This window comes from Apodemus sylvaticus, chromosome 20 (genome assembly GCF_947179515.1).
Source record: "Apodemus sylvaticus chromosome 20, mApoSyl1.1, whole genome shotgun sequence".
In the NCBI taxonomy this organism is placed as follows: Eukaryota; Metazoa; Chordata; class Mammalia; order Rodentia; family Muridae; genus Apodemus; species Apodemus sylvaticus.
Window position 1 is genome coordinate 56,402,657 of NC_067491.1, and position 22,679 is coordinate 56,425,335.

At 37.0% G+C, this 22,679-nt stretch overlaps 1 protein-coding gene across 1 annotated transcript; it reads right to left on the reverse strand.

Moving 5' to 3' along the window:
• Window positions 1-1,905: 1,905 nt before the first annotated feature.
• On the reverse strand, window positions 1,906-22,679 carry LOC127671105 (vomeronasal type-2 receptor 116-like). The gene is made up of 5 exons (XM_052165788.1): window positions 22,401-22,679; window positions 21,234-22,040; window positions 19,163-19,390; window positions 15,231-15,354; window positions 1,906-2,834 (listed from the first exon to the last, which is right to left on the reverse strand). The coding sequence occupies exons 1-5, from the start codon at window positions 22,656-22,658 to the stop codon at window positions 1,906-1,908; spliced, it is 2,346 nt and encodes a 781-aa protein (XP_052021748.1). The 5' UTR covers window positions 22,659-22,679.

Below are 22,679 nucleotides of genomic sequence, written 5' to 3' on the forward strand. Positions count from 1 at the left end.
AGAGAAACTGGGAAGATTAGAGTGAGATAAAACTGTAATCAGGATATTTTGTGTAAGAAAATAATCAATTTTTAACAAAAGGGATAAGTTGCCCATGGTTGGTGAATATGTGAGTTGGTAATAAATCTTTAAACTGAATTAAAGTACAGTAAATAAATGAGTCCATGGTTATTATAGCTATTAATAGCAGTCATTGGTTCAGAGAGAATATAAAATATTCCCCTAAAAGATTTAGACTGCCAAAGCTGCTGATGGTTATCTAGACAAGTAGCTTTTAGTTGAAGACAGATAATTTTGGCTTCAAGCAAGATTGTATCAGTAGAAAAGGAAAAACATAGGAGAGGAAGCAGAGAGGAAGGAGTGAAGGAAGGAAAGAAGGAAGAAGGAGGGAAGAAAACGAGAGTATGCTGGAGTTAGTTTATTTTTTCTTGAAAGAAAAGAAAGATGCCTTTGAAGTTCTGAAATTACTATAAATTCAGTGAGAGCAGTGATTCTCAACCCTTGAGTCATGTTCCTTCTGTGTTCACAGGACTCTCCACAAGAGTCACCAAATACCTTTGAATTAGGAGATAATTATTTAATGATTCATAATGGTAGCAGAATTATTATGATGAATTATCCATGAAAATAATATTGTTATTGGAGTAACCATAATATTTGGGACTATATTAAAGGGTCACAGAGTTATAGAGCTTGTGAACCACAGATTTAAGATGGTCAAGCAAATTTTAATTCATGTTAGGAGCAAACCATTACCTTTGTGAGTTTTGGGCAAGTGGTCTGCTAACTTAGTCTGAAAAGTGGGGGTTACATGCCCACATTTTGAATAGATTTTAAAAGTAAAGAATTCTAGGTGCTAAAAATTATGCATAATTTTTAGAGCACATTGTTTGTTTGCAAAGACTCAGGATTTAATCCACTGTTATCCTTATATGGTGTCAAGAAATAATTTTAGATTTTGAGATACACAAAATTTTCAAAATGTGTTGGGAAGTGTTTAAAGGACATTTTTCATAATTTTGGATAAGAAGGTAGAGAATAATGGTTAGAGTGATGTCACAATTAACTTATGGTTCCAGAGGAACAAGAATTTTATTGGTCAATATAATCATGTTACACATTGCACATAATGTGAAGCAGTGTCAGGGATTCGCCCACATGATGCTGACCTCAGACTCAGAGAACTAATTCTTATTTAGCAGGAGAAACATGAAGAATGGGTCACATTTAGCTATGCCATGGTTTCTGCTGATTGCTGTTTAAGGACTTCAGTTGAAATAAGAACAGTACTGAAAGAATTGAAAATGTGAAAATTTATGAGGAATATTGTGGTATGAAGTTTTATGTGACAGTCAAACTGTGTGAAATTCATGACATGTGAAACTGTTAGAAATCAATGCCACCAGAAAGACATTGCATAGTCAGCACTGGGAGAAACGAAAAGGTCCTTTAAGGAAAAAACACCACTGGTTGAAGTAATTAATATGATTTAGAAATAAGAATTTAGAGAAAAAGCCCCAGGACCATCACATGATTTGATGAATAGAGTGTCCTTATTGCAAAAAGTGACAGATTTCAAGAGGAAAAATTAATATTTTATGTCAGTGTAAACAATGAAAGCTCATGCAATCATATCTCAATGTTATGATTGTTTTCAAAAGGGTTTTCTAAAGTTATATTAAAAATGTTTACTTATTTTAGGGACTGAAAATGCACTAGTCCAACTTCAGAAAACCGATTCCTTACTTCATCATGGGGTTCCAGGGAATTATGCTCAGAATATAATATCTGGTGAGAAGAAGCCATACCCACAAAGCCATCACAGGAAAAACATGTGACCTAATATGTGATGGTCAGATCACTAGAGATCCAGTGAAATTCAGTTTAGATGAAGAATCCTGTGAACTATGTTTTAAGTAAATATTTGCCCCTGTGGTGTCTTTCATCCCTGTTACGAGGAAGTGTGTTTAATTCTGGCCTAAACAAAACAATGTAGCACTTAGGGACAAAGATTACAATTAGAATGCTTGCACTGGAAGCCAGGATAGAGAACATTTCCATAGCTACCCTGACCTTCCCAGTGGTGCTGTGGTAGACAGGGAGGAACGTGACCCATACACTGCAGAACACAAGCATGCTGAAAGCCATGGACTTGGATTCATTAAATGTGTCAGGAAGGTTCCTGGACAAGAAAGCCATGAGGTAACTACCCAAGGCCATGACTCCCAGGTAGGCCAGAGCACAGTGGAAGGCAACAGCTGAGCCCTTGTTGCAAAGAATGATGATGTGTCCCTGTTCAGAGTGAGCATCCATGTCAATAAAGGGAGGGGATGTTCCCAGCCATATGCCAGAGAGAAGTACTTGTATCAGAGTGCAAGCTGGAATGACACACTTAGGGACCTGTGATATCTGCAACCATCTGATCTTTCTTCCTGGAGCTGTAATCTTGAAGGCCATAACTACAGTGATGGTTTTGGCCAACGCAGTGGATAGAGTCACTGTGAACAGAAGTCCAAACATGTTCTGTTGCAGGATACATGTGGCTGTGTTTGGAAGACCAAGGAAGAACAATGAACAGAGGAAACAAAGCTTCAGAGTGAAGAGCAGGATGTAACTGAGAGATCTGTTCTTGGCCTTGACTATTGGAGTGTCTCTGTGGTTTACAAAGACCCCAGTAACAAGAGATGTGAGTGCAGACAATCCCAGGGACACGAGTGTGAGTCCCTTCTCCAAGGGATCATCATAGGCCAGAAGGGTGACAGTTTTCTCCAGGCAGTGTGTCTTCTCTGCATTTTCATAATGAGTTTCTGGACAGTGCACACACTGATCCATACCTGGTGGAAATGAAGTTGATCATGAATGCACAGTCAAGTTTCCCTTTACCCTACTACATTTTATGCTTCAAACTCATTGGATTGTTATTACAACCATGTCCCCTTGTCACTTTTGGTATGGAGATATGAGTATTCTAAAGTAAATAATTACACAAGTTAAGGTTTATACTTCTTTCCAAAAACCCGATGAAGAGTATCCTTTTCTGGAGAAAAGGATACATTATATATACTTATATACATTATAAGTATATCACTGAGGAAACTATGCAGGAACTGGAGGGAGGATAAGGAGGTAAGAACTGAATGTGAGTCCATTGGGGTGTGGTGCTGCCTGCCCTGCCTCTGCTATATTCCCTGACCTGCTTTGTTATGTAGCATGTGATCACCTCCTCAGAGGTGCACCAACCCAGTGAGGCAGCGCAGCCCACAGCAACCACTAAATATGAGTATGTACAACGGATTTTCAATTGTGGTTTTTCTTTTATTACATAAATCTTGATTGTGTCAAAATGACAATGAAAAAAACCCATAAAATCTCATACCGAGAGCCTATTTATTTTAGTTGTATATTGAAGTATTCTTATTTTTAGCTTTTTACCTTTCTTTTATTTATATTTTGTAATACAGTTGAAGCACATATTTTCAAACTAGAAAATACCAAATTACATTGCAATAACTAATTCTACTTTTATACCAGTTCTCAAAAATATTTCTAAATTTCCAATAGAAGATGCGAATTCAATTTTGAAATAGACATTTTTCATTGAATTTCTTATGTAAAATGATTTTTTAGTCTGGGATATATGACACAAATTCATTTTTATTTATAAATTTTTTTCAGTTTGAAAATATTTTCTTCTCATGTGATGTTGGTTGGAAACTACTAAATATGTCTTCAAACCATTCCTTATCTTTCCCCAGCCCCTTTCATTTTTGATGGAAGGAAGTTCTCACAGGTATTATAGTGAATATATGGATGTTTGAGAAAAGTTAGTAGGCCTTTTCTCTTTTAACTACTACTGGGTTCTGTGATGGAATTAAGGGTAGAGTAGGGGATGTAAGTTCCTTTTAATATTGAGATAATTTCGTGGCTATTAGTTTACTGTTTTGGAAAACTTTTTGAAACATTTCCAGGAAAAGAACTACTTAATAGTTAAATTTATGTTTTCTTTGTTCCTCCAGAATAGATTTTAAGAACTAAATCTTTGTGAATAAAACTCAGATGAGAAAAATAAATGCTCCTAATATTATTTAATCACATATTTCTTGTCACAAATAACTTTCCGTATTTTTGTAAAGGCTTTATTTCAAAAACTATTTTAGTTTCATTTTCCCTTAAAAGATACAGAAAGACTACATTTACTTCTTTTTACACTCAGTTCTGTATTTGTGTATCTTTCTTATGCTTTCTTGAACTCTCCTGCCAAATAGTTAACATTTTCTCAATGTGACTATTCATGCTAATGTAACACTTTTACATAAATCTGTTCTGCTGTGTTGTTAGATTATATTTGTTGCTGTGTTATACTAGCTTTTAATATTGTATCTTATAAACAATATTCATTAATTTATGGCAACTGATCTATAAGACAAAATTTATTTCGTATAAGGCGTATGGTTTGTCTTGAAATATATGTTTATTATATTTCCCTGTATTCAAATTCCTTTGATCAGTAATTTCTTTAACTTTTGAGTGTTCAACCTATATTTAGCTGTATTTTTCTTTGGAGATGGCTTAGAGATTAAGAGCACCGACTGCTCTTCCAAAGGTCATGAGTTCAAATCCCAGCAATCATATGGTGGCTCACAACCATCTGTAATGAGATCTGATGCCCTCTTCTGGAGTATCTGAAGACAGCTACAGTGTACTTATATCTAATAAATAAATAAATCTTAAAAAATGTAGCTGTATTATTAATCAATGCAATCTGATACTTTGATGTAGGTCTAAACCTTTATTCTATTCCATCCCTCCAAATGTACATATCTCTAAAGTGTCTGAACTTCAGTCTGTAATAAAGGAAGCATTTTGGGGAGACAGTTGAAGTGGTCCTTCTACAACCACATTAAATTCATAAGTGAAATTTATATGTCTTCAATCTGCATACAGGAACTATAACCGAATTAACAGGCAATTAGGTAGTCTATATGTAGCAGAGAAATACCTTATATAAAATATTTTACAGTCAAATAATGGAAATTAATAGATGAGGAAATATAATTATCCAGAAATCTGCACCAGACTTCTATTTTCCCACTACATCTCTGCCCAGGTTCATCAAGCCTGTTGATCCAGAACCAAAACATTTAGATTTCTTTCCTTCTCTAATCGTCCCTGCCCAAAGAACTTTGTCAGGCATGGCTCTGAGGAGATCGTCCCTGCCAGATATAAAATTTTCTGCCAAGTCTCTTGCCATCTTTTTAAGACCTGCTATTCCAGAACCATATAGCCCCAAAATATACACCAGGGGACTATCACACCAAGATCACGGTCGTTAGCCATCATCCCAATATATATCATAACAGGAACATGCAGTGACTAAAACATCTAGATGGCTGTAGGAGTTCTCTAGTGGAGTTTTTTGGGTCACTTAGGTAGACTATCATGTCATCTGCAAATAATGATCGTTTGACTTCTTCCTTTCCAATTTGTATCCCTTTGACCTCCTTATGTTGTCGAATTATTTATTGTTTTTTTTTTATTGTTTTATTATTTAAAAAAAAACATCTAGATGGCTAAAGGCATGAAACTAACTCAAACAACAAAATTCAAGAATATTATGACACCAACAGGGCAAACTTACTCTACAACAGCAAGCCCTGCAAATCTTAACACAACTGAACCACGGTGCCCTTAAATCCAGTCTTATGCAGATGATAGAGGCCGTTAAAAAGGAAAGGAATAAAATGCTTAAAAAGAAAAGGAAAACACAATCAGACAAATATAGAACTTTACAGAGGAAACAAATAAATCTCTTAAAGTAATAGCAGAAACTACAGTTAACCAGGGAAATAAGTAAAGCTGTTCAGGAAATGAAAGTGGAAATAGAAGCCAGAATGAAAATACAAACTGAGAGTAAACGGCAGATGGAAAACCTAAAGAAGCTTACAGAACAAAAAATGCAAGTATCACCAATAAGATGAAAGGATGTAGGAGAGCATCTCAGGCATACAAAAATAGAAACTGGCACATCAGTAAAAGAAAATGTTAACGCTAAAATATCCCTGAAACAAAACAACCAAGAAATCTGGAATACAAAGAAAATAAGTAACCTTAGAATGATCGGACTAGTAGAAGGTAAAGAGTCCCAGATCCCAGGGTGAGAAAGTATTTTCAACAAAATTATATTAGAAAAAATCACAATGTAAAGAGAGAAATACCTATAAACATAAAAGATGCTTGTGTAACACAAAATAGAGTGGGCCAGAAAAGTCCTCCCTCAACAAAATAATGAAAATCCAGAATGTAGAGGACTAAGAAAGACTAAGCACTGAGGGAAAAGACCAGGTATCATTCCATGGCAGACCTGTTAGAATTGTGCATTTTCAATAGATTCTCTAAAAACTGAAGGGCCTGGACAGATATTTTAAAACCTATGAAAACATCACACATGCCAACCTAGAGTCCTATAACCAGCAAAACTGTCAATCACAATAGATGGAGTAAACAACCATAATTCAAGACAAGTCTGGATTTAAACAATATCTATCCAAAAATCCATTCCTAAAACAAAATGCTAGAAGGAAAACTCCAACAGAAAGATGATAGCTAATTTGAAGGAAACACAAGAAATAGATAATTCCATACAAGGAAAATCAATTTAAACACACACAAACCCATATACACACAACACCAACATCAAATGATAGGGATAAACAAACCCTGATCATTAATATTTCTCACCATCTGTGGATTCAATTTCTCAATAAATGACACAGACTAACAGAACAAGTACAAAAACAGGAACTCTCTGTACTGGCTGGTTTTGTGTGTCAACCTGACACAGGTTGGACTTACCACAGAGACAGGTGCTTCATTTGGGAAAATGGCTCCATGAGATCCAGCTGTGGGGCATTTTCTCATTTAGTGATTACAGGGAAGGGCCCCTTGTCAGTGTTGCCATCCCTGGGCTGGTAGTCTTGCTTTCCATAAGAAAGCAGACCGAGAAAGCCAGGGATGCTAGCCCAAAAGTAACATCCCTCCATGACCTCTGCATCAGCTCCTGCTTCCTGACCTGCTTGAGTTCCAGTCCTGACTTCCTTTAGTGATGGACAACAGTGTGGAAGTGTAAGCTGAATAAACCCTTTCCTCCCCAACTTCCTTCGTGGTCATGATGTTTGTGCAGGAATAGAAACCCTGACTAAGATGCTTTCATTTTGCTGTATAAAACAAACATCTCAGCAATACCAATAGACATTACCTTAGAGTAAGTTCTCAAAAAAAATTCCAGGACAAAAAGCCCTAGAAGTAAGCTGAAATAATCATTCTTATACTTATTAAAATAAACTTCCAATTAAAATGAATAAAAGGAGATGGGAATCGATAATTCATACTCAGCAAAGGAAAAATCTACTAAGATGATATTTCAATTCTCAACATGCATGCCTCCAGTTCAAAGGCATGAACATTTGTAAACGAAACATTGATAAAGCTTGAACTACATGTCAAACTCTGATCATTACTAGTGGTTAATTTCAACACCCTGTTTTCACCAATTGACATGTTATTTAGTCAGAAACTAAACAGAGAAATAACAAAACTTACAGACATTATGAATCAAATGAACTTAAAAGGCATCTAGAGAATATTTCACACAAACACAAAAGAATATACTGTCTTCTCAGCACCTAATGGATTCTTCCCCCCAATATTTACCAGATAATCAGTCACAAAGCATCCTTCATGGATACAAGAAAATTGAAACATCATTTTTTCTGTTATGAGAGAACCTTGGAGGAAATTTGGACTTCAACAACAGAAATACCATGAAACCTAAACACTCATGAAAACTGAAGAACTCATTACTCAATGATCTCTGGATTAGGGGAGAAATAAAGAAATTTTTAGATTTCAATAAAAACAAAGCACAGCAAACCCAAATTCTTGGGAAACAGTAAAAATAGTGCTAAGAGGAAGGATCACTGCACTGAGTGTCTTTATAAAGAATTTAATTTGAAAATTCTCAAAAGAGTAATTTAAACATATATGTGAGAGCTCTAGAAAAAGGAAATACCAGGAATAGGAGGCAAGAAGAGGAAATAATCAAATCAGGGCTGAAATCAATCAGTTAGAGCAAAAGGAATAAAATTAATCAATGAAGACAAGAACTAGTTCATCGAGAAAATCAATAAGATAGACAAAATCTCACCATATTAACTACATAGCAATCGTATCAAAATAAATAAAACCCACACTTGAGAATTCTTTGTTTAGCTCTGTACCCCATTGTTAATAGGTTTCTTTTGTTCTCTGGAATCTAACTTCTTAAATTCTTTGTGTACATTGGATATTAGACCTCTACCGGATATCCGGTTGGTAAAGATCTTTTCTCAATTTGTTGGTTGCCATTGTGTTTGTTCTACTGACAGTGTCCTTTGTCTTACAGAAACTTTGTAATTTTATGAAGTCCCATTTGCCAATTCTTTATCTTAGAGCATAAGTCATTGGTGCTCTGTTCAGGAAATTTTCCCCTGTGTCCATGTGCTCGAGGCTCTTCCACACTTCCTCTTCTATTAGTTTCAGTGGATCTGGTTTTATGTGGAGGTCCTTGATCCAATTGAACTTGAGCTTTGTACAAGGAGAAAATAAAGGATCAATTTGCATTCTTCTGCAAGCTGATCACCAGTTAAACCATAACCATTTGATGAAATGATAATCTTTTTCTCACTGGATGGTTTTACCTACTTTGTCAAACATCAAGTGACCATAGGTGTGTTGTTTCATTTCTGGGTCTTCAATTCCATTGCACTGATCTACCAGTCTGTCACTGTACCAGTTTACCATTCACTTTTTAAACACTGTTGCTCTGTAGTACAGTTTGAGGTCCAGGATGCTGGATTCCCACAGAAGTTCTTTTATTTTTGAGAATCGTTTTTACTATCCTGGGTTTTTTGTTATGCCAGATGAATTTGAGAATTGCTCTTTCTAACTCTGAAAAATTGAGTTGGAATTTGGATGGGGACAGCATTTAATCTGTATATTGCTTTTGACAAGATGGTCATTTTTACTATATTAATCCTGCCAATCCACAAGCATGGGAGATCTTTCCATCTTCTGAGGTCTTCTTCAATTTCTTTCTTCAGTGACTTGAAGTTCTTGTCATACAGATCTTTGACTTGTTTGGTTAGAGTCACATCAAGATACTTTATATTGTTGGTGATTACTGTGTAGGATGTTATTTTTGTAATTTCTTTCTCTTACTGAGAAACACCTAAAGAAATGTTCAAGATCCTTAATTATCAGGGAAATGCAAATCAAAACAACCCTGAATTTCTGCCTCACCCCAGTAAGAATGGCTAAGATCAAAAACTCAAGTGACAGCAGGTGCTGGCAAGGATGTGAAGAAAGAGGAACACCCCCCACACACTGCTGGTGGGACTGCAAGCTGGTACAGCCACTCTGAAGTCAGTTTGATGTTTCCTCAGAAAATTGGACATAGTATTACCTGATGACCCAGCTTTACCACTGCTGGGCATATACCCAGATGATTCTCCAACATGTAATAAGGACACATGCTACACTATGTTCATAGCAGCCAGAAGCTGGGAAGAACCTACATGTTCCTCAACACTGGAATGGATACAGAAAATGTGGTACATTTACACAATAGAATACACTATTCAGCTATTAAAAACAATGAATTTATTAATTTTGAAATTCTTAGGGAAATGAATGGAAGCAGAAGATATCATCCCAAGTGAGATAACCCAATCACAAAAGAACACACATGGTATGTGCTCACTGATAAGTGGATATTAGCCTAGAAGTTCAGAATACCTAAGTTACAATTCCCAGACCAAACAAAGCTCAAGAAGAAGGAACACCAAAGTATGAATACTTTGGTCCTTCTTAGAAGGGGGCACAAAATGCCCATGGGAGGAGATAAAGAGACCAAGTGTGAGCAGAGCCTGAATGAAAGACCTTCCAGAGAGAGATGCCCCACAGAGAGATCAATCCCATATATAGTCACCAAATCCAATCACTATTGTGGATGCCAACAAGCACTTGCTAACAGTAGCCTGAAATAACTGTCTCTTGAGTGGCTCTGCCAGTACCTGACAAATACAGAGGTGGATGATCTCAGAAAACCACTGAAGTGATCATAAGGTCCCCAATGGAGGACCTAGAGAAAGGACCCAAGGAGCTGAAGGCACTTGTAGTCCCATAGAAGCAACAACAATATGAACCAACCAGAACCCCCCCAGAGCTCCCAGGGACTAAACCACCAACCAAAGAGTACACATGGAGGAACCCATGGTTCCCGCTTCGTATGTAGCAGAGGATGGCCTTGTTGGACATCAAAGGGAGGAGAATCCCTTGGTCCTGAGAAGATTTGATGCCTCAGTATAGGGGAATGCCAGGACAAGGAAGCATGAGTGTGTAGGTTGGTGAGCTGGGGGAGGGGCGATGGAATAGGGCGTTTTCAGAGGGGAAAAGAGGAAAGGGGATAACATTTGAAATGTAAGTAAAGAAAATATCTGATCAAACATAAATAAATATATATAAATAAATAAAATCAGAAATGAAAAGGGAGGCAAAAACACAGACAAGAAAAAAAAAGTGTTAGCTTACTTCAAAGCTTATACTCCACAAAACTGGAAAAGCTTAATGAACTGGCTGAATTTCTAAACAAATTCCATACTTACTAAAGTTAAATCAAGATCAGGTATCCTATATAAATATCTGTAAAACCCTAAAAAAAAAAAAAAAAGAGAAGCAGTCATGAAATGTCTCTTGATTAAAAATACCCTAGAAAATTGGAATACCCAAAACATAATCCACACATCAAATGATGTGCAAGAAGAATGTAGAAGTGGCCCCTAGTTCTGGAAAGACTCAGTGTAGCAGTATAGGGCAAAACCAGAACAGGGAAGTGGGAAGGGGTGTATGGGAGAACAGGGGGAGGGAAGAGGGCCTATGGGACTTTTGGGTAGTGGGGGAACAGAAAAGGGGAAATCATTTGAAATGTAAATAAAAAATATATCAAATTAAAAAAAAAATACCCAGGGCCAGGTGGTTTTACTTCAGAATTCTCCCAGACTTTTAAAGGAGAGCTAAAACCAATGCTTCACGGATTACTCCACCAAATAGAAGCAGGAGCACTGCCAAACTCATCTTATGAATCCACGGTCAAACTGATACACAAATTTCACAGACTCAACAAACAAAAATAATTTCAGACCTATTTCACTTATGCATATTGATGCAGAAATACTAAAAACAATCTATAAAAATCAAAACTCACAAACCAATTCCAAGAACACATCAAAAATGTCATAAACCATAACTCAGTAGGATTCATCCCTGAGATCCAAAGATGGTTCAATACATGAAAATCCTTCTGCCTGATTCACCATATAAAAAAACTGAAGAAAAAAAAACATATTGATCATCTCATTAAATGCTGAAGGAAACATTATGAAAATGTGATACCAATTCATTCACAAAAAGGAACCTCCTATCTTGACAGAGCACTGGAAATCCCAAAAAGCAGCAGAAAGTGTCAGATGCAGATATTTGTACCCAACCAATAGACAGAAGCAGCTGACCCCTGTTGTTGAAATAGTGAAGGTTGAAAGAAGCTAAGGAGAAGAGCGATCCTGTAGGAGGACCAGCAGTCTCAATTAATCTGGACTTATGTGATCTTTCGATCACTGGACCACCAAACAGGCAGCATATACCAGCTCCCAGCACACATACAGTAGAGGACTGATGGGTCAGTGTTATGAGATGATGCACCTAACCATTAAGAGACTGGAGACCTCAGGGAGTTTAGAGGTCAGGCAGGGTGGGGGTCTGGACCTCCATGTGGAGACAGAGGGTGTGAAGGAAGTATGAGATGTTGAACAGTTGGTGAGTAGATGGGGGTGAATAAAATATGGAGTGTAAAAAATTAATTAAAATAAAGAAAATGTGACATTAATTCATTTTTTAAGTGTTTGAAAAATCAGGGATATATGTCAAAGATCTAAATTTTACACAAACAACATACAGAAAGCCAGTAGCTAATATCAAATTAAATGGACAGAAACTTAGTTAATTCCACTAAGATCAGTGACAAGACAATGTTGCCCACTCTCACTAATCTATTCAATACAGAGGTTGAAGTTGTAGCCGGAACAGTCAGAGAACTAAGACAGATCAAGTGGCTACAAATTGGAAAGAAAGAAGTCAAAGTATTGCTTTTGACCGATGATATGATAGTAAACATAAATAATTCCAAAAATTTCTACCAGAGAACACGTACAACTGATGAACACTCGGGGAGTAGGGGACCAGAAAAGGGGAAATCATTTGAAATGTAAATAAAAAATGTATCGAATAAAATTAATAAAATTAATAAAAAAGAAAAAAGAAATAATAATTAAAGAAATATTAAAAATCAGAAAAAAGTGGCTGAATACAAAATTAACATTAAAAATGCCATATTCCTTCTTTACACAAATGATAAATGAGCTGAGAAAGAAATTAGGGAAACAGATTACTTTACAATATTTACAAATAATATAAATATCTTCATGTAATTCTAGCCATGCAACTGAAAACCTATAAGAAATTATCTTGAAATCACTGAAGAAAACATTGAGAAAGATATCAGAATATCCAAAGATCTCTCATGTCCTTGAAATCGAAATTAACATAATGTAAATGATTACCAAACCAAAAGTAACCTACATATTCAATCCAATTTCCATAAAAATTTCAATGCAATTCTTTACAGACCTTGAAATAGTAATCTTAACTTTATATGGAAAAACAAAATCCTAGCATCACTAAGGGAATCCTGAAGTATAACAGAACTTTTGGAGGTAACCCCATCCTTGACCTTAAGTAATAGTAATAAAATCTGCATGATACTAGTCTAGGAACAAACATATTGATCAATGGAATCAATCCTCAAAGCCACATACCTACAGACACTTAAATTTCTGACAAAAACCCAAAATCATACAATAGGGAAAAAAGAAAGCATCTAAATAATAGTGGTGAGCTAATAGGATGTCTGATGTAGAGGAAAGAAAATAGATGTATATCTATCACCCTGAACAAAACTTCAAGTGAAGTTGATCAAAGACGTTAGCATAAAGATTCCAGAGAACCAGGTAATGCTATTAAAAATGGAATACAGAGCTAATAAAAGACTTTCCAAATAAGGAATCTCAAGTGGCTGAGAAGCTCCTAGTGAATTGTTCAACATTCTTAGTCATCAGGGAAATGTAAATCAAAATGACCCTCAGATTCCACCACACACCCTTTAGAATAACTAAAATCAAACTCTCAGGTGACAGCAAATGCTGGTAAGGATGTGGAGAAAGAGACAAACTCTTCTATTGCTGGTGGGAATGGAAGCTGGTACAACCACTATTGAAATCAGTCTGTTAGTTTCTCAGAAAATTGTAAATAGTACTACCTGAGGATCCAGTTACACCACTCCTGGGCATATATCCAAAAGACGCTCCAATATGATCATATCAGCCTTTTTTATAATAGCCAGAACTTGAAACAACCCAGATGTCCATCAATGAAAGAATGGATACAATACTTACCATGCAAATACGCAATGGAGTACTACTTAGCTATTAGAAATGGCAACTTTGAATTTTGCATTCAAATGGGTGGAAGTAGAAAATACCATCCTCACTGAAAATGTCGAGCAGCAAAAGAACACAGAAACATATGTGCTACTCTCTCATAGTGATGTGGCTATTAGGCAAAAGGCTTGTAATACCCACCATACAATGGACAAACTATGAAGATCAAGCTGAAAGAAGACCATATTGTGGATCCTTCCGTCCTACTTAGAAGATGGAAGAAAATAATAATGGGAGCTAGACGGAGAAAATTGGTTGACAGAGCAGAGGATGAGGGGAAAAGAGGGGCAGGATACAATTCACAGACTAAATGAAGCTCAAGATGAAGGAAGAACAAATTATGGATACTCTAGTCCTTCTTAGTAGGGGGAACTAAATACCCACAGGAGGAGATACAGAGAAAAAGTGTAGATCAGAGACTGAGGGAGAGATAAACCAGAGACTGCCCCACCTAGGGATCCATTTCATATACATTTACAAAACCTGGACACTATTGTGGATGCCAACAAGTGCTTGCTGATAGGAGCCTGATATAGCTGTCACCTGGGAGGCTCTGCCAGTGATTGACAAATATAGAGGTGGATGCTCTCAGCCAACCATTGAACTGAGCACAATGGACGAGCTAGAGAAGAGACCCAAGGAGCTGAAGGGTTGCAGCGCCATAGGAAGAACAACAATATGAACCACCCAGCTCCCCCAGAGCTCCCAGGGACTAAACCATCAACCATAGAGTACACAGGGATGGACCCATAGCTCCAGATACATATGAAGCAGAGGATGGCCTTGTTGAACATCAAAGGGAGGAGAGGCCCTTGGTCCTGAGAAAGCTAGATGCCCCAGTATAGGGGAACCCCAAGACAGTGAAGTGAGAGTCCATGGAATGGTGAGCAGGGGGAGGGGCGATGAGTTAGGGGATTTTCGGGGGGAAATCAGGAATGGGGATGACATTTGAAATGTAAATAAAGAATATAACTAATAACAATTAAAGTGCTTGCTCAGAGGAGCCAGATACAGATGTCTACTGACAGAGTCTGAGAAATACAGATGGGGATGCTCACAGCCAACCGCTGGACTCTGCACAAGAATCCCAATGGAGGAGTTAGATGAAGGCCTGCAGGAGCTGAAGGGGTTGCAACTCCATAGGAAGAACAGTATCAACCAACCAGAACACATGGAGGGACCCATGGGTACAGCTGCATATGCACCAGAAGATTATCTTATCTGGCATCATTGGGAGGGGAGCCCTTTAGTCCTGGGGAGGGTGGATGACCCAGTGGTGGAGAATGCTAGGGCTCTGAAGTAGGAAGGTGTTGTGTGAGTGGGGGTGGCATCATCATAGAAGCAGGAGGGATAGGATTGGGTGTTTGCTGAGGGCAAAACAGGAAGGGAGATAATATTTGAAATGTAAACAAATAAAACAAACAATAAAAAATTTTAAAGAAAGAGCATAGACTTAAAGATTTAGTTGCGAATCTGAAGTAATGTAATTGCCACGTAGTTCTCTTGTCTAATTTTTTCCATTACTTAGTTTTGTCAGTGTGCCATAGAGAGGATGCAAAATCCTCTGAAAGACTTGTACTTCACCTGTCTCATTGGAAATCTCATTGTCTGGGCAAGGACTGAAGTCAAAGCAACAGGTAGGCCTTCCCTCCAGGACAACTTTTCTGAATCCAGGGCTGCAGCTCTCACTGCAGACAGACCGAGGAATCTGAAAAATATTTAATACAAGATACAAAATGCTTAGTTCTTAATCAATGCCCAAGTACATATTTTATAATAAAAGGTGTATTAGTTAAAATTTATATTTAAAAACGTACAAACTTGCTGTTTTACCCCACTTGGCTATTGAATGAAAAGTGGAAATGAAGTTTGGCCAGCAACAGCCATCGCTTTCCTCCTGCTGAATGTGGACAGAATCTGCCCAGTTTCCTCAAATCACTGCTGTCCTGATTCCCGGCCATGATGAACTTCACCCTCCAACTGTGATGTTCTGAAGAGAATCCTACTTTCCTCGCATTGATTTTGTTGCCATTTTTCCAAGATGAGACTTAAAAATTAAAGGACATCCTCTCAGTTTGTTGTGTGTCTGCAAAAGGCTTAAAAGCAAAGGCCCCCTGAAAACTGACTGTGACTGCCTTTCTAGTTGTCTTAGTTGTGGTTTCTATTGTGATCAAACACCGTGCCAATAGTAAACTGAGGACAGACATGTTTCTCATCAATGGAAATAAGGACAGGAGTTAAAGCAGGAAACTGGAAAATTAATAGAAATGGAGAACGTGCAGTATTTCTGTTTACTATCCTGCTAATCATGGGTTTCTCACCCATGATTCTTAAACAACTAAGGACCACCTGACACCACTCCATTTTATGTGTCATTGTGATTATTTTTTCACAAATTGTTTTATTAAGTTCACATACAGGATGCTGCCTCTCCTGGTCCACACCCTAACACTCCTCCCCCTGCCCTGCTGTGCTGAGAGGGTGTGGGCCCCCTGGATTTACTGCCACTCTGCCACATCATGTCTCTACAGGATTAGCTTCATACTCTCCCACTCTGGCCAAGGAAGGCAGCTAAGTTGTGGAGTGAGTCCCACAGATAGCTTAAGGACAGCCCCCACTTCAGCTTTTTAGAACAAACATGGAGTTTGAGCTGCACATCTACTACATATTTTGAGGGTGTTGAGAATATGTCTAACTCATGTATGGTCTTTGATTGGTGGATTATTTTGTCAGAGCCCCCATGGGTTGAGGTTCCTAGACTCTTGGTCTTCCTGTGCAGTTCCTAAACTATTCTGGGCCTCAATCCTTCCATAAGAGACCCTTAGCTCTGTCCAGTGTTAGGCTGTGGATCTCTTCATCTGTGTCTGTCTGCTGCTGGGTGAAGCATCTTGGAGGACACTTGTGCTAGGTCTTTTTCTGCAAGCATAACAAAATATCATTAACTGTTTCAGGGATTGAGTATTGCCCCAGGATGGATCTCAAATTGGGCCATTATTGGTTGGCCATTCTATCAATCTCTCTTCCATCCTTGCATTTCTTTTAAATAGGACATATTTGGGGTCAAAATTTTTGTGTCTGTGTTGTTGTCCTTATCCCCCCAAGGCAGGACCAGCATGGCTATAGGAGTTGTTTGTCCTCTTCATGTACTATATCTCCACAGCTATTTTTCTCAGCTATGGTCACATGAATTTTCTACTGGTACCCTTCCTGAAGCCATGTTTCTGACACTTCCATGTGATTCCCTCAAACCCTCCACTGATGGCAGCTACAGATTGCCTTTCATTTTTCTAACTCTCCCAACACCTGATACTGAGACCACCATTCCCTACCACCTTCCCTTTCACACCCAGTTCCTCCCTAACTCTACCCATTATGACTGATTCAAACCACTTCTAAGTGAGATTCAAGTATCCTAGCTTCAGTATCCTGCTTTGTTTAGCTTCACTGGATCTGTGGACTGAATCAGGGCTATCATGTACTTTATGACTAATGTCCTCTCAAGAGTGAGCAAATACAGTGCATGCCTTTTGGGTCTGGGTTACCTCATTGAGGAGGATATTTTCTAGTTCCATCCGTTTTCCTTGAAAATTTATAATGGCCGAGTGTTTTAATAGCTGAATAGTAGACCACTATGTGAATGAACCACATTTTCTGAATCTATTTTTCCATTGAGGCCTAACTGGGTTGTTTCCAGTTTCTGGCTATTATGTAAGGATGCTATAAAGATAGGAGAGCAAGGCCTTTCTGATATGGTAGAGCAGTTTTGGGTATATGCCCAGAAGCAGTATATATATATATATATATATATATATATACATATACATATCTTCATGTAGTACTATTTTCAGTTTTCTGAGAAAATGACAGATTGCTTTCCTGTGTGATTGTACAAGTTTGCAATCCCACCAGAAACAGAGGAGTCCTGCCCTTTCTCTATATCCTTACTACCATATGCTATCTCTTGAGCATTTCTTTTTATCTTAGCCATTTTGATTGGTGTAAGATGATTTCTCAGGGTAATTTTCACTTGCATTTCCCTGATGACTATGGTTGTTGAACATTTCTGTAACTGCTTCTAAGACATTCAAGGCTCCTCTTTTGAGATTTCTCTATTTAGTTCTTTACCACATTTTAAAAATTTTGTTATTAGCTTTTCAAATTAAGGAATCTAATTTCTTGAGTTACTTATTATTTAGAATATTAGGCTTCCACTGAAAGTAAAGTTAATGAAGTTCTTTTCACAGTCTATCACCTGCCATTTTTGTCCTATTGATAATGTCCTTTGCCTTATGGAAGCGTTTCAGGTTCAGTTATCAATGGTTTCATAATCTGTCCAGGAAATTGTCTTCTCTGCCAATGGGTTCAAAGCTATTTCCCACTTTCTCTTCTATTAGACTCTGTGTATCTTGATATTATGTTAAGGTTTTTGATGCACTTGGTCTTGGGTGTCTTCAGAGTGATAAATATTGATCTATTTGCATTCTTCTACAAGCATATATTCAGTAGGAGAGACATCATTTGTTGAAGATGCTTTCTTTTTTTCCATTGTAAGGTTCAGCTTCTGTCAAAATCAAGTGTCCATAATGTACTACAGGGAACTGATTTCATTCCCCCAATCAACTACTTTCATTTTAAAAGAAACCATAAAGGTTTTATACCATTGCTCAGTATTACATTTTGAGGGCAAGGATGGTGATTTCTCCAGAAGTTCTTTTTTTGTTCAGGCTCATTTAGCTATCCTTAGTTTTTGTTTTTCCATATGAAATTGAGAATTACTCTTTGCAGGTCTGTAAATAATTGTGTGAGAATTTTCATAGGAATTACACTGTATGTGTAGATTCCTTTATTAAATTTGTAAAATTTAGGTAACACTCTAAATTTCCAATTTTCACTAGGTTAATCAAATTCATCCATGATGATGAAAGAGGTTTCCATCTTCTCACATCTTCTTCAATTTATTTCTTCAAGGACTTGAATTTGTTTTCAAACACGTCTTTGATTTCCTTGGTTAGAGTTACACCAAAATAGTTTACATTATTTGTGGTTATTATTGGTAAGGGTGTTTTTTCACTAATTTCTTTCTAATCCCATTTTTTAATAAATTAGGGAAATATCTCCCATATTAATGGTCCCTCATACATACACCATGTTTTATGATAATACTTGACAGGTTTTCCTTGATGAAAGAAGTTCAGAAATACTATCTATATTAAGATTCCTCTTCTCAGAGAAGTTCAACTTATGTTATTTTGAAAAAAATGTACCTTGGACTCTAGAAGTTAATGTAAACAGCTTGATATCTCTTTTGTTACAATGATGTCAGAAAGTAGTAATTGATTACCTTTCTTTAAAGGTCTAAATGATTAGATAATTTAAAAATACTTAAAACACATCCACAAGAATGAGCGATCAGTAAAACTCTTAATAATAATAGTTATGAGTGTATTGATGGGGTAATTATTAACAACCAAGATTTACTACGTCAAGAAGCATATAAAATTTACTTAGAAACACACCTCTGTAAATCCTATGGGCCAGTTAATCATGTATTCAGATATCATCAGCTGTTCCCCCTTGGAAGCACTGGGAACAAATGTACCCACTTTCACCAATAGTGAAAGACCTGATGGAAAGTCCCAAACGTTGTTAATATCATACTCTGGATCAGCCTTCCTTTTCCAGTCCAGAACCACAGGGTCACCAACAGAGTTTTTGACTTGAATATTCTTCAGAAAAGGGTGAAGCTAAAAGATATGAGAAATCATATGATGAAGTTGAAGTTATGGATTTATAATTTAATTATGAATAAGGAATTATTTCCTGACAATAGTGTATGATGTTAACACTATTTTAATTCATTTTCTATGGGATTGAACACAACAAAAGAAAGCTTAGGAGAAAATAAATATACTTTTTTTCTTAAATGTCAGTTTGCATAGAATATGCCAGGCCAAGAAGAGCCAAATGATCAAAGATAATACAGCAAACAAGTCACAACTTTTTATCCCTTTTCAAAAGATTGAAACTACTTCATTTCTATCACTATTATCTAATAGAATAAAATATAATTCCAAGAATCTATAAAATGCTACAAAAGAGCCTATTACTTTGCCATGGTTTAAAGAAACTATCTTATTACTATTCCAAGTACTACCAAATGTTCAAGGACTATGGAGTGAACAGATCTCAACTTCTTTGAAAAACTAGGTATATCCTTATATTTCCTGACATTTTCACAGCCTCAATGTTTAAGATGAGGTTACTTGAGTTTGGTGGATAATCAGGAGTGGGCTGATTTAGAGCACATACTTATTCTAATGGCATACAGGAATTTTGTATATATTTTGTGTAAAATGAACTTGAAAACCTGGATTTTTTCTTTTTTCTTTTTTCTTTTTGTTCTGGTTTATTTGCAAGACTCAGAACATGCATTTCAAACAATCAAATGTTTTATAAACTTAGCAACATAGAATACAATGTCATTTTTCAAACTAGAAAGCATAGCCTAACATGAATTGGTAGCCATGATTTACATGTATGTTGACGTCTATGAAACCCAGAGGTACACATTTGTCCTGTATGCTTCACTGACTTAAAGAGTGCTTATTGTTCCTATGAATAAAAAGTCACACAAAATTTCCCTAGATTCAAAGACCGAACGCCCCCAAGTCGCCTGACACAAGCCTCTCAAGACAGCTTAACAGGGTAACTCCAGCATAACCACCAGCTTGGCCCTTGGATTTGGATTGCAGACACAGTCACATTGACAACTATGACTACCCATCACAATTAACTGAATGTCATGCTATGAAACAATAAATTATTCTTATTTATCTAAAGTGGGGTGTCCTCTAAACAACATTTTCATTGCCTTTACCCTCTAATCACCTTTTCTTGGCAATTCCTTTTCTACTTTCTAAATCTACTCTAGAATTTGGATCTATATTTCCTTTTTTATAGTTTTTGTATGCTTTTCAATGTAATTATTCAGTTCCATCCTGATTGCAGTTCCTCTTTTTAGACTAATCAATCTCACCACCCAACCCCCATCAACTTCTCTGAGATGGTGTAGCATCCCCTGGGTATTCACAACTCTAAGACATGAAGATTCTTTAGGGATCGGCACATTAATGAAAATCTTGGTTTTTCTACTGAGAAATTATGAAGACAAATATCTCTGCTATTTCTTTTTTTGTTTGCTTGAGAGGGGGGTTGGTTCTTTTTTAAGACAGGGTTTCTCTGTGTAGTCCTGGCTGTCCTGGAACTCACTCTGTAGACCAGCCTGGCCTCGAACTCAGAAATCTGCCTACTTCTGCCTCCCAAGTGCTGGGATTACAGGCGTGTGCCACCCTGCCCAGCTATCTCTGCTATTTCTACAAAAAGAAGAATTAGTCTGTTGAACAGAATCTTCTACAGGCCACCCATCATATACATAGACATTGAACTATATTGATATCTAAGCACTGAAATATGCACTATGTCTTATAGGTTATTGAATGGAAAAATAATATAGCATTACTAGTTTGAGAGCTTTTCAGGCATCTGTGTCATGTTGGTGAATTTACAATACAAAGAAAGTCACATTACCTGCCAGGGGAATGACAGAGTCCTATCAATATTTGCCTGTGGTTGAACTTGTATTTGATTGAGATTCTTCTCATGGAGACTGTGGGCCACTGCATACACAGCATTGTACACATTGTAACTCTCTTCAGTCATGACCATTTCAAAAAGACTCCTTGGCAACAATCCCAAAGAGGCATTGGGCAGACAGTTTTCAATGATTTTACATTCAGAATGCAATCTTGAGCAGTTGAAAAAAATCCTCCACAAGCTATGAAGAAGAGTATCTTCTGGGTACTTAGCAGGATTGGCTTCCTGCAGAAATTTTGTGAAACCAACAATCTCCCCATGATGGGGTGAAAAAGTGAGAGCCCCATGGGATAAATGTAACATTGTATATGGTTGAATAGTTGGGATAATCCATTTTTTATTCATAACCCAGATTTTATTCATCATGTACTTTCTATAGATGTTTATTATTACAGTTAATAGGAAATCAGTGGGTCCATAAATTACAATCACATTTGCTGATGACTCTAGAGTATGCATCTGATCATATGTTAGCGCATGAAATATTGATTCTCCCACATATGATACTGTTTCCACAAAAGCTATGCAGGCTTTGTTCTTTTCCATCTCCGTTCTAAAATCTGATGCAAACTGAGAACCTTTGTGGTCATCTGTGATGAGCAGTCCCACCCAGGTCCAGCTGAAATGAAGCATCAAAGAGGCAATACCACAGAACAGAGCTGTGTCTTTGGGGGCTACATGGTACAGAGATGTAAACTGATTTGTGTCAATCTCTGCATGATCAAAAGGCCCAACAGTAAGCTGAAAGGAAATCAGTATTTTAAAAAGGAGAACAATAAATGCCATTTAAATAATCTTAGTCTTAAAAACCCAATTTAAGTTATAAAGTTGATACTCTGCTCAATAGTTCTTAATGTCACATCTCACCTCCTGAGTGTTTCCAGAAAAATTATTAAAAGTATCAAAGTTTTAAATTGCCTTGTGTACTGTTCATCCTTCTTACTCTACATCAAAGGAAACGAAGAACAGACTGTGTCCGTATTTGTCTTTGTATTTCCTCTTTAATGCCAATTAATCAAAATTTCTCCTTTTCATTTTGCAAACAGCTAATTCTGAGGAACAAACAGCTTGCTTCCCACCACTCACATCATGTGCACTCACCTGAGGAAATTTGTAAAGATCCAACAATGTCCCAATGATTCCAGATGATTTCCATGATATTCCAGTAAGTGTAGCAGCAGATTTGTACATTTTTCTACAATTGCAATTAGGGATAAATATGCTCAAACCTGTGAGCCAATAGAATACACTCTTCAGAATGTTCCTTTCAATGTCAGGGACATTATATATCTCAAGTCCCAGAGACATGTTTGGTAAAACATGAGGGTTCAAGTTGATTTCATTGATTGCAAATAACATGGCCAAAACAAGTTGGTAGTT